The 13097-nt window shown below is 40.1% G+C and overlaps 1 protein-coding gene across 5 annotated transcripts; it reads left to right on the top strand.

Annotated features, from left to right (window-relative positions):
- The first annotated feature begins 47 nt into the window (after window positions 1-47).
- LOC137468644 (tRNA selenocysteine 1-associated protein 1-like) lies at window positions 48-12760 on the top strand. 5 transcript variants are annotated; one of them, XM_068180787.1, is made up of 9 exons: window positions 48-185; window positions 1044-1204; window positions 2603-2683; window positions 3718-3794; window positions 3894-4027; window positions 4616-4747; window positions 7880-8075; window positions 8632-8677; window positions 9244-9646. In XM_068180787.1, the coding sequence occupies exons 4-9, from the start codon at window positions 3765-3767 to the stop codon at window positions 9378-9380; spliced, it is 675 nt and encodes a 224-aa protein (XP_068036888.1). In that variant the 5' UTR covers window positions 48-185; window positions 1044-1204; window positions 2603-2683; window positions 3718-3764; the 3' UTR covers window positions 9381-9646. The 5 variants fall into 5 exon arrangements, with proteins under 5 accessions (XP_068036888.1, XP_068036793.1, XP_068036969.1 ...); XM_068180692.1 differs by lacking the exon at window positions 3718-3794 and adding an exon at window positions 5651-5770; XM_068180619.1 differs by lacking the exons at window positions 48-185; window positions 1044-1204 and adding exons at window positions 5651-5770; window positions 12548-12760 and having other exon boundaries at window positions 2597-2683; window positions 9244-9414.
- Window positions 12761-13097: the final 337 nt, after the last annotated feature.

The raw sequence follows: 13097 nt of genomic DNA on the forward strand, positions 1-13097 counted from the left end.
CGCGCGTGGCGTGCGGCAGCGCCCGCTCCCTGCGGGCGAGGAGAGCCCCGTGGGAGCCGCCGCGGAGCGGCAAGCGCCGGAGGCAGCGGCGAGGGGTCAGGCTGCGCGTGGGGCAGCCCGCGCAGGGGGGGCCTCGCGGGGCGGAAGCGGCGCTGGCGGTGATGGCGGCGGGGCGGACGAGAAGCGTTAGTGCCGGGATCGCGAGGCGGGGGAGGGGGAGCGGTGGTCGGGATCGGGGGCTGCTCGCGGGGAAAAGGGGCGCGAACCGATCTATTGGGAACGAGGCGGGGTGGGTGGGGCTGGAGTGGTCGGCCCTTTCCCTTCCGCGGGGCCCCCGCCCCCCTCAGGGCGCGCGGGGCGAGGAGGCCCCGGCGGCGCTTGGGCCGAGGCACGAGAGAACCAGCCCCTCCCCCGGCCCGGGCCCCGCTGGCTTTTATTGTTATTTCGTCGGGTCGTTTTATATTTTTTCATTACTTAATTTCTTATCGCGTAGTACAATAAGCAGGAAGCGCGGCCCCGGCGCCAGTGTGGCCGTTTGCGGAGGGCCGCGGCCGGGCGGGGCGCACTTGCGGTCGGGCTCTTCCCGTCGTGCCGAGTGGCTCGGTTAGAGAAATGCGTCACGGCTCGGGCCTGGGCTCGGCCGGGGTCACCGCGCCGGCCCCAAGAGCTCCGGGAGGCTCCCTCATCCCCGTGCCCTGCCCCAGCGTGCTGTGTGAACGAAATTAGCGCAAAAGGAAGCGGGGGGGGGATTGCCCGCTGCCTGGTTGAGCGGTGTTTGCACAGACGACTGGGGTCGCGAACAGCTTCACCCACCTTCTTGCCCGTATGAACGCAGTAATGCAAGAAAGTGGAATAAAATGAAAAGTTGCTATGGTGTGTGTGCAATCCAGTTGAAGATGTGTTTGAATTCTGGAGGTTGAAGCTGCCCCACTGTTTAACTGAAAACTAGCTGTAACTGTTGATACAGTTAAAGCAAATGTAAAACATTGTATTATATTAGTACACCCTGTTTTAACTGCTTTTAAAATGTTCTTGTTTTATAGTGAAAAGGTGAACATTGGACAGGGAGGCATACAAAACCGGTTTTGCGTAAAAGTTGGTGATAATTGACTGAGAAGCATCACTTGCCTCCTGATAGCCTCTTGCAACAAGGGCGCTCTGTCGTGCGAGCCATCTTCCATCAGGTCTGCACGAGTGAAAACTGGTAAGTTTAAAAAAAGGTACTTCGGAGCTGTGAATTAAAAAATCAGTATTTCACTGTTGAGAACATGGAGGAGTTTATGGTTCTTATTGAAAACTAATGTTAGAGGAACATTGTTATGTGGATGTTTGTGTTAATGATAACCACCCTTAACAGGAAGAAGTTGCTGCTGGTAGTTCTTCATAATGAACACAATTACTTTCAGTTAGCATGTGCTCAGTGTAGCATACACAAACCTTATTAGTATTTTAGGCCTGTTTGTACTTGGCTCTGTTCTTGGCTTCACAATGGCTGTGGGGATGAAGTCCGTAGTTATTCTGAATAGCACCATGCGTGGATGCTCTAATTAGGGTTTATGGCTATCCTGTGTCAAGTTAGTCTAATCCATTTTCAGAAGTAGTGCTCTGAACTGCTCCACTCTGCAGGCAAGCCTTGAAGGCATTCTAGATGCTCTCTGTTTATTGCATTATGTGGCTGTGGATTTAATCAGCCAAGATATAAAACATTGCATAATTTCTTCCATGGAAATGGGAACTACAACTTTGGCTGTCAAGTATCTGCACAGGAGTTACACCAGATGTAAAAAGTTGGTAGGGGTGAAGAATGCCTGTGTGTGTCAGTGAATGCAGAGTATTTTGCAAATGAAATTGGTTTTTGCGCTGTATTATATTTGTTGGATGACTAGGGGAAAAAGCCTAAAGAAGGGCTATTGGGATCAACAAAGATACATAGCTCTTCAGGAAAGTGTGTCCACTGGTTTCGTGATGGCAGTAAAATGTTATTTGCTGGTTTTGGTTTTGATGGTAATGAGTGAAATGTGTATGTGGAAAAGGGGAGAGGGAGGAGAAAAGGTGCAGAGAAAGAGCATCTTTGCTTGTACTGTGCCCTCATCCTGCTTTTATTTCTCGTATTCTTTAGCACATAGGAAGTACCATTGCTTGTTTTCAATTCCATAGTTTGTGGTACAAGTAAACTTAAATTTGGCTAAAAGGGGAAGAAACCGGGGAGGTTGTACAAAACATACTGAAACCTCTACCCTTTGCCTTGCTTTTAACTGTTTTAGAATCTTTTGGATTGTTGGGTTATTATATGTAGGTATTTCAGAATTAAGTGTAAGATATAGGGGACTTAAAAGACCTGGAATTTTCTAGTGCTTTGGACAGTGGGAAAACTTTGTGGTCTGTTACAGTTCAGGACAGTGAAGATTACATCTAATCATAATCCTGTTGGCCATATATCCTTTTTATCTCCAATGTTTTAGCAGTGACAAGTCAGAACTTAATTCTTTAAAGTTCTGAATTAATAACATTAAAGCATGTGGTGGGGTGAACATATTTGAAAGTAATTAATATTGAGGATAAAATCCTTCATCTTCTTTTTCCTCCCCCACATTTTTTTCAGCTGAAGGAGTGTAATAAATTGAACCTGTGCAGTTTTACTGGTCGAGAAAGACAGAAGACAGTTTGAACCATGGCAAGCCAGGTAAGATCATTTAGTCAGAAATACAGGTTTGCAGTGCCTAAATGGATTCCAGAACCATACTCAGAATTCCTAATAAATGTAAAGCTGATATAGCTAGCTTGCTCTGAGTTGGATGTTCATTTAGTCCTAAGATTTCTTCCGGCAATGTGGTAATTGGTGGCTGTCCTCAAGACACTTAATTGTGTCGAGTCAAGCAGGTTGGGGGGCATTACACGAAGCTTTGCAGTTTGCATTATTTGAGCGCGAGTTCTTCTGAAGGACCTTGCGCATAACACTCTCTGTATAAGACACATATGGAGATGTTATAGAGGAAGAACATTAAAGCCTGCGTAAGTAAATGCTATGGAACATCATTCTTATTTTTGGAAGACCTTGTTCTTCAGCATCTTCATTGAGGGAGGCAACCGGTGTTAACAAGGCTATTTCCCCTCCTCTTTTGTGTAGTTGCCCCACTCACTTCCTTTTTGAGCTGTGGTTCTTGGGGTTTTAGGTTTTTTTGTTTGTTTTTTCTTCTTTAAAATTTTTTTCCTTTTTTTTTTTTTTTTTTTAATTCCCTGAGAGGCACCTTTTTATGCCTCGTTCTTCCTGGCCTTGCATCTGGGTTTCAGTTTTCCCTCAGCCAAGCTAGTGCCTGTTCTTGGTCTGCTTTCTCCTTAAATTCCATTAATCGGCCTCTAGTTGTTCCTGGCCTGGGAAAGTGACTCACTGCTTGGTAGTGAGGAGAGGCATCTCACAGAAGAAGAATTCCTAGGTGAGGGGAGATAGGGACAGTGGAGATCCCCTCTAGGCAAGAGTAACAATTTCCCTACCTCTTCATCATGCAGATTGTGCTGCGGCAGGGTGTTTTGCATCCTGGAGCTCAAGTGGAACACGGTCCTGTCCTGAAGCTAATTAACATTTAGGATTGGCCAGCATCAAAAGGCTATCTGGTTTGTCCCTAATTCCCAGAGGAAGCTGTCAATCCTTTAGCCAGCTTAACAAGTCAGGGGAATATGGCTGTTCATACAATCCTTTGGCTCTGTTATTTTTGCCAGGCGTTTTCCCCAGAGGCTGCTTTCCCTCATGGGAGGCGGAGGGAGAAATGGGACCCCAGGCTTCTTTCAAGGGCAAGGTGAATATGGGGAAATCACCTGTGGTGATGGGGAGTGGGAGGGAGGAATGTAAATGAGGCTAAATACTATAAAGGTGATTTTTTTTTTTCTCCCTACAGGACTTGATGGCAAAAAAAAGAGAATGTCTCCAGGCCTACAGCTGGTGGAGAACACCGCAGAAGAAACGGAAGAAAAAGAACAAAATAAAACCAGGAAGAATAGAGTTTGTCCCTAGTAGTACTAACACAACCAGGTAAAGACCTTTAGAAAGGAGCAGCTCTGACTGCTCTGCATTTAAATTGCTAATGACTAGTGAATGTAATCAATTTGAAAAATCCTGAAATGGCATTCCTGGTGCCTATAAAATACATATTGCTTATGGAATTGTATTGCCATTTGAATAATGAAGATTCTTTCCTAGTTTGTCTCTCATAATTGCTTGAGATGTGGTGTCAAAATAGTCTTGGCTCTTTTTGAGCTCTTTTTGAATTCTGGCTATAATTCAATATTTTTTCTTGGTATTTTTGGGTGTCCTGCCCTTCAGACAACAAATAATAGTTTCTAAAACCAACTTCTAAAAGGATTCTTTAATAAATTTGGGTCTTCGTTGAAATGCTTGCAAAAGTGGGAGAATGGACTCAGAGAAATTAAGAACTTGCTGGAGTGATGGCATCGCAGTTCATTGGAGATGGCATAGCACAGTTTTGCAGTTGATGCTCTCTTCATATTTTGTCTCCTTATTTGTCCAGTAATAACTACTTGCTTGTATGTTAGGGACTTCAATACTGACATGAACTGTGTTATTCTCAAACTTAATGGTGGTTCTCCTATCTTTTTAAAGACCAGATTATTCAATATTTGTTGGGGAGCTGACTCCAGAAGTAGATGATTTTCAGCTCTATGACTATTTCCTAAAGAGGTACCCTTCATGTATTGACTGCAAAATAGCAACAGACCTGCTGGGATATTCCAGGTAATGCCTGTGAAAATGTGTTAATGCTTGTTTGTTTGTTGCTATAAGTAATATATAAGAACTTATATTTGAACTGGTTTTGAATTTTCTTCAGAGGCAGGAAGAGAGATTATTCTCTGACATTATTTTTTAACAACATAGGTCCTTGAGGTTCTGAAACTTAATGGTTAGTTTTAGCTAACTAATGTGTTAAGCTTCTATTCAGCCAAATGCATATCTGCATGAAAGCAGTTAGATGGTGGGAGAAAGGAGAGCTCTGCATGGACATCTGTGCTTACCTACAGCAGCGTGTCCACTTAGTGCAGTACTGAGGACAAAATAATTCCCTTTTTATGTGTGGAAGAGAAGTGTAAGGCCTAGTAAATCTTAGTGGGTTGGGAGATGGAAGTACTAGTATTAGTAAATAAAGCTTAGTAGAAGTTACACTGGCCAGGCAGAGGATGAAGCAGGGATAAGTGAATTTGCTGTTCAGAAAACACTGGCTGTAGTGGACTAATACAAGAAACTTAAAAAAAAAAGAAAGAAATCTGAGAGAGCAAATTTAGAGAGAACGTTAGACCTGTAGAGTAGTAGGAATGGGTTAATACTGACATATTGAATATACTGAACTGCTGTAAGTGCAGAAATATATAATCTCATTACTTACGCAGATAGCAGTTAACATGTGCTATTTTGCTGGCTTTCAGCAAGTTGTATCTTAATGCTATCAACAAAATCTTTTGCTTCTGGCCCAAGTTTTTAATTTTGTGGAAGCATCTTCTGTGCATGTGCACATGCCAGAGAGGTTGCTTAGGTAATAGAAGCTATAGTAGCTACTGTTTTCATGAACACAGAAATTGAATTAATTGGCTTTGTAACTGTTATGAATACTAGAATTTGTTTTCTTCCTTTTGAAAATTGTAGAGGGTATGCCTTTGTCAGATTTGGTGAGCAAGGTGATCAGATGAGGGCACTGCAAGACTGCCAGAATGCACCGGGTCTGGGGGGAAAACGAATCCGGCTGAGCATAGGAATTTCTAAAAGGTAACAAATGAGTTGTGCATTGATACAGTAATTCTGAATACTCGGATTCTTTTAGCTCTGCCTTTGTGAAGACTGTGGCCTTTGCTATAATGGCTGTACAGGATGCAAAATCAAAATCAAGAAGCATTATGTTTTGACTGCCTGGATCCATCAACCTCTTTGAGGATTGCTGGGGAAATCCAACTCTTAAGTCTAGCCAGATTGTATAACTTGGGCTTAGCTGCTGTTTTGGCCAGCCTTAATGCTTATGGTAGTGAAGCTGAATGTATTTGTAAGTATTTAATATTTGGGTCTGAAGAAGTAAGAGGGACAAGTGTTTATTTTTATGCTAGCAAGCTCTTCTTCTAGGCCTTTCCCCTTGGCTTAGACAAGGTAGCACATTGTTAAAGTAGGCTGGCAGAGGAAGGAGCTCTTTAGTGGAAAAACACAGAATATAGAGGGGAGAAGCCAAAGAAGATGTTGCTTGAACAGTTTGTTTAGAATACTACTCTCTGCTCCTCAAGTGATTAGGGCAGCAGGAAATTGAAAGTTGATTGGGTTTGAGAGGGGGTTTTTTTTCTGCCAGCTAAGTTCTCTTAGTCAGTTATTTAATCCAGTTAAGAGACTTGGTACCAAATTTGATAAACTGTGATCCAGAATACAGAAAAATAGAACAGTCTATGGAACAATTTCAGTATATATTCATGAGGTTAGCTTGTGTGTTCTATTAGAAGGCTAAAAATAACAGCTCCTGCTTCTCTTCCCTGGATAATTTTGCCAATGGTGCCTCATTGCTTTGGAACAGAAATGTCCTTACCCAAGAGAGCACTCACTGTCCAGTTTTGCTTCCACTAACTTGCTCTGAAAATGAGGTCCCAATGAAAGTTTTCCCTCACTTCTGCTATCCAGAAGTGTCAGTAGTATTTTTAGATGTTTCTTTCCTACAGAGATGGATGTAGGAGAGAAGTTGGAAGCAGAAGACTGAGACGTGAAACATCATTTATTTACTAGAGTAGTAAGACCATAAAATACATATTTATTAGAATGTATGTGTAGCTTCACAGTAATGAAGCAGAAATGTAGTGTTGAGTATTGAAATACACACCACTAATCTACACCTGTTTCTGAATGGCTGAGTACTATGCTCTCATAGCATCCAAAAATCCAGCCCTCAGAGTAGTTTGTCATTAAGTCACTTACATTGGAAATTATTTATTAGCTCCTTCAGTTTGTGGTCTTGGTAAAAAGCCCCAATCTGAATTTTCTGTACCAAAGTGGAGATAAAGGGACATTGGACACTGCAAACACAGGAGGTCCCGCTTGTATGTAATCAGTGATGAAATGTCTAAGCATAGGGGATTTCTTGGAATGTGCAGCTGATTTATCCCAGTGTTTTTTATGTAGTGTATCTCTGTTTTAGAACAGACTACTCTTGTTTGTTGATAGTTGTCATTAGTGAACTTGAAGTTGTCCCTGGGAGAAATCTGCTCAGGAGAGGGAAAGCAGTGAAAACTAATCACCTGGCCCTTTGGTCTTCATAACTAATAAGTTTTGTAATTTTCCTGCTGCTTTGGCTTCATTCTGGATAACGGCAGTGCTGACTTCACCTGACAGCTAAGCTTTGGCAACTGTCCATGGACCAAAACTTAAAAAGGTGAAGGTAGACATGGTAAATTGACAGGCAGTGTCAGATGCTCCTCTGAAACAGATAATCTGACTTTACCCCTTTTTTCTGGAAATAACAAGATTTCGCATTAACAAAACAAAAGATGGAAGGACTAATTAAACATTTCAAGTGTCTTTAAAAAATCAGTGCTTGGTAAAGGTCTCTAATCTTAATGAATCTGTTTTTTTTATCAGTAGGTTGCTTAAACAATACCAACAGTATTCAAACTGAATACAGATAAATATAACTTGAGTTAATACATAGAAATAATTACTTTTTGCATTGGTGAAGGTGAACATTTTCTCTCCTCATATAAACGTGAGGTGTTGTGCTGCAACATAAAACCTTGGCAACTATTTAGGAAAGTTTCCTCATAAATTTGGAAGTGTGTGAAATTGTTCAGCACTGGGTTTACAGTTGTTTGTTCTCAAACTCTTAATTGTATATACCTTCTCATGTTTCAGATTGAAAGCAGAATTCCAGCGGTACCAGTCATACAACTATAATGATTATTATCAAGATTATCAGAACTACTATTCACAGTGGAATTACGATCCTTATGCTGACTACAACTACAGCTCCTATACTCCCTATGATAGCATGCAAGCTGTTGGAGACTGCTCTTTAGGAGATGCTGTTATGGCTCCAGCTGTTTTTGAGGTAAAGATAATAACACAGTTAATTAAAAAAAAACCCGCAATCAACAATTCATATGGATTGTGTAAATCAGAGCAAAAAAGTCCTAAAGCTAAAATCATGCAATCAGATAAGTGTGAAGGTAATGTTCAACATTTTGGATTTAAATGCTTGAGTGCATCTTGTAAAATTAGATATTTATGCAGTAGTGTTTGTTCATGTATCTCAAATAACAGTTCTGACAGCAAGTTTTTGCAGTGTTTCTCTCATCCTGTTTTTCTGAGGTACTTCGGTTAAAGAAAAGAATAGTTGTAATTGATCAACTGGCTGACCTAGATATGATCATCTTACAGCTTTCAAAAGTGCATTTCAAGTGGAACTATACTATGGTTTTCTTAAAAAACCCCAACCAAAGCATTAAAATCAACAAACACCCCACAAGAAACCCTTCCCCAACAAACGCCACCTGCTCCTGCTTATTATATAGCTGTGGGAAGACGGGAATATTTGGGAGCATAAAATTACTTTGGATTTGTGATGCTTTCTGAAACTAAATATGAATACTTTTTTTTTTTTTTAGGAAGCTTCAGCTATGACTGAAATCAATGATGACCTAATAACTGAAGGTAATGATAATTCTATCACTGCATCTTGAATTTAGCCATACTTCTTCCCTTTAACAATACAAACCAGTGACTCTTGGATAAAGAATGGGTTATAGCTAAGATGAAGTAGGATTTTAAAGCTAATAGCATACACCATGTCAAGTAGAATGGGACCCTGTTAACAATGCTTTGCAGTAGGCTTCTTGTAACTTTGCCTTCATTCTCCTTCCAGAATGGTTTGTTGGAGAAGGTACTATATATTTGTATCAATTCTGTTAAGATTACTGTATGTTAAGCTCATTAGTAGCGACATCTTGTAGTAGTGCCCAAACATTTTAATTATCCCAAAATCTTTGTTTTATGTGAGAACACCAGTACAGTCCTAGCATTTGACTACACTAATTCCAAAAGGAGCTGGACTTGTTAGCTTTATTAAAATTCTACGTGAATAAACATCTCACTAGGTGTATTATTGTGTTAAATCATTAAATTAACTAAAGTACACTATATTAGGTATTTACTTTCAGGTTTTCATGTGCAAACCTCCCAAGTTCTGATACTTGTACTTACCAGGCTTTTATTTTCAGATCCACAGCTGTACTTGGATGTTGATGAAATGAACAGACAGTTTATGGAGACAAGTGAAGAACTCTATGATGCCCTCATGAATTGTCACTGGCAACCTCTGGATACGGTCACTTCTGACATCCCCTCTGCTATTTAAGTGTCTTTTATATAGCATGACCGTTATGACCAAGGTGCTAAAATTACATTTCATCTACATTACTCTAGATCATAATTTTTAAAGCACAATGATAGATTGGGTTTTTTTTTTTTTGGCTATGCTTTTGGCATTTTCTGTAATCTTTTTTTTGTTTTGATCATCACTTGGAGCATCTTGAAATCATGTAAATATTCTAGAAATGTAAAGAGTTCAATGGGGGTCTAAAGATAGACTTGCCTGTGTAAATAAAATTTTGTTTCTGCAAATGGCCAGCAAGAGATTTTACTTACATATGCGAAACACCTTCTCTTCTGGCTTGTGGAGTTTAGCTGGAGGCAGTAGGGGTATTTCACCTGTCTTTGTTATGGGTGTCAGCACTAGCAAGAACTAGCTCTCACATACTTCCAAGATACCTAGGGAAACTTACAAGGTCTTAATCCTAACATGCTGTACAGTTTCAACATACAGAAGAGTAAACTTGGAGCTGCTGTAGTTGCAAACATTCCAAAGACTAAGGATGATACCTACTGATAATTTTATTTCTGCCCTTCTTGTTAGTGTTCTCATCTGACCTTTTACAGCAAAGAAACTAAATGTAATATAATACCTGTTCTTACACATAAAAATCCTTGGAGGAAACCCTGTGGTTTAAAGAAGGATAAAAAACCTATCGGGATTTAAAGTATCACAGTATCCTCTTCAACTAAGTTGCACCCTATCCTAAGCATATGTTATTTGTCCAGTCTTCATGCTCAGATGTTTCATATTGATGAGGTTTATAACATTTTAGGATGACAGTTGTCAGTATTGAAGTCAAAAGAGGTTAGGGGAGATGGCAATGAAGAAAGTTCTACTTTAAGATAGCAACTTCTGAGTGGCTTCCTCTGAACTGTTCTTCCCTGAAAGGATATAAAGTATTTTCCAGTCCTAGGGACAGCTTAAGCTCCTGTTACTACTTAATGTACTCAATGAAATAAATTCATGCTGGACACAAAAGAATACTTTTTGAAGAGAAAAATGTAGAAATTATCATATAGCTAATACACGTGAAAGCTACTAAAGCTACTCAAGGCATTTTGGTACTGACGTGTGTTTTGGGGGCAGTCTAAACCATAATTGCTAGGATGGCAGGTTTTTTTCTTTAATGACTTAATTACATTGAAGTGGTGGTCATATCCTATATGTTGTTCTTAAATGTGAAACTAGTACTGCATTGCAGAGTGATGACTTGGTACAGCAGGTCCCTTGTACCTGCTCACCAGAATCTCCCTCTTTTTCACAGTTTAATTTCAGCTGGGATCTGTTTTTTAAGTCCCACCCATGAAATGCAGATGGTCTAAACTGGAAAGGTCTTCTGGTGTGATATAGGAACTTCATTCTTCCTGAACTTTGTGTATTGCATATGTAGAAAGAGAGAAAACAAAAGTGCTTCTTTTAGGTAAGGAGACAACTATCACAGTCTTAGAATGTTTCCCTGCTTTGGAGAGAACTAGTTGCCAAGTGGCTGAAAACTGAGATTTTGTACATGAAGGTTTCTCTTGTGTGAACTGGTCAGTCTTTGGAGGGTCACAATAGGGAGATTAATAATGGGAATGTGACAGAAAGTGGAATAAATGAAGCAAAGAGAATCTCGATGGGGAAGGGAACTGTGTGTCTGTATAGAATTGTTTCACAGGATTGCAGAAGGGAGGAAGCTCAAGATAATAATACATGCAGGCCCCTTGAATTTGGATGTGAGGGTGTTAAACTTTCAAAACCATGCTGGATTTGATGTCACTTCAGTTGTAGTGCACAGTTGTGGTGCTTGAGCTTGGTAGTACAAACCAGTTGCTAGGCAAAGGATTTTGTATCTAGCAAGCACCGTCATCACAAGCTGGAAGATTATAACCCAGGTACAGACCTGGAAGCTTCTTGCTTTGAAGTGTGTATCCTGCTTTGCATAGTGTTACCTAGCACCATACTTTACCTGTAGCAAGTAATATGTGCAAACCTTTCATTGTGTTATCAGATACTAAGGGTGCATGTTGGCTTGGTAGAAATACCATAGAGTATCCACTGATTTTTAGCTTTTGGGAGGTTGATCCATGTGTGAATTATGTAATAAGGAGTCCATGTGGTTGTGTGATTTCACTTTGATCAGCACTGTATCACCACAGCACATAAACCTCAGAGTCTGTAGCCGCCATATTTATGCAGATTTTACATCTTAGCAAGGTCTCCACACTCTGCATTAGAGACTGTTTTCAGACATGCACCTTCTGTTCTGGGCTGTAAAGTACCCATATAGTGAAAATACTGTTTATGAAATGTAGTGAAAGAGTTAGTTGGGCCATTAATTGTGCAAACCTGAGAAATGTTGAGGAATATATTTTCTTTAGTCAGCTCAGAAGAAAAGTGAGGTGAAGAAGGGAGTCTGCTGGTTGTAGCCTGTGTGAGACTGTTTTAAATAGCTCTTTCAGTTTTCTGTCTCCTGAGCCTTTCTAGTCTATACTGCTTACCAGTTAGGAATGCATATATAGAATCAAGATACTGTGTGCAGCATGTTCTTTACTGTAAATGCACACTGAAAAAACTTCTGTATTGATGTAAGCACAAATCTGGGGAAAAGTGAGTGCATCAGATCTGCTGGCATTCATTGCTGAGACTTTTAACTGAGGAAACTTCCAACACTGGTCCAGCTACTGCCTGAATTAGCAAGCCGACACAAAGACCTGAACATGTCCATGATACAGATGCCTGCTCTCAGTTCTACAAAGAGCTAATTGCAGTAGAAACATTAAAAAAAAAGTATTGGGACCAATGTTTTCAACACTACACTATTTCACTTTGGTTGTGTTTTGTCTGTTTTACTCAGCTGAAATAATGTGGGGTTTTTTAAGTCTGATGAAAGGGTTTTTTTTAAGAATATCTAGTATTGGTTTTATAAACTCTTCATTGTACCTAGCTGTGATAGATAGTGCCTTTACCTAAAACCCACTTATTTCTTGAAGACAGTAATGTTTTTGTTTTCCACTTCTCTGAACAGAAAAGCTTTAGTACCATGGTTTGAGGGGCTAATGATCCTGCAGTCTGCGAACAGGGACATAAAACCAGGCTAAAAACCAGTGAAGACTGAAGTGTTAAAAAAGGTTAAATGGTACTTAAGCCGTGAATGTTTCTTTTTGCAGGGATGCTCTTGGACCAACAGCTTCTTTCTAGTGCTACCTCAAAGTAACTTGCAGATATAACTCACAGGGAAGATTGATCAAATGGTGATGATCACTATCATTCTGCTGGAGATATATATATATTTTGCCTTTTGTTTTGTCTCATTTTTAATGACACTTATTTAACTTCAGTGACTCACATCAATAGACATTGTTTGACTACATCAACAAGTATTTCTGAGTCATGAATTTCTTTAAAGGTATGTCACCATATGGAAACTATGTGGAAATTAGAACCGTATGTTCTAAATAGGTAAAATAAGTAAATAAAGCAGTAATTGAATTTACAGAGCAAATGTCTAGTGTAGCTGCATTTTACATGTATGTGGAAGAGAAAATCGTGTTTACAGCTTACCTTAATATTCTTAGCATGCATGAAGAGGGAAGCTTGTTTTAAATTTGTTCAACTTCTACCTGACCAGCACAAGAATGTCAGTTCCCCACACAGGTACCATTTTAGAAACCAGCGTTGTTACTAATGAATGTATGTTACCAACATGCAATTTCCATC

Source organism: Anomalospiza imberbis, chromosome 1 (genome assembly GCF_031753505.1).
Source record: "Anomalospiza imberbis isolate Cuckoo-Finch-1a 21T00152 chromosome 1, ASM3175350v1, whole genome shotgun sequence".
Classification (NCBI taxonomy): Eukaryota; Metazoa; Chordata; class Aves; order Passeriformes; family Viduidae; genus Anomalospiza; species Anomalospiza imberbis.

Bases quoted from the DNA above. Each gene is read 5' to 3' on its own strand.
- LOC137468644 (XM_068180619.1), top strand. From the start codon at position 3,765: ATGGGACCCCAGGCTTCTTTCAAGGGCAAG. The intron at 3,795-3,893 runs GTGAATATGGGG...TTCTCCCTACAG, and splicing joins AGGCTTCTTTCAAGGGCAAG to GACTTGATGGCAAAAAAAAG. The intron at 4,748-5,650 runs GTAATGCCTGTG...TGAAAATTGTAG, and splicing joins GACCTGCTGGGATATTCCAG to AGGGTATGCCTTTGTCAGAT.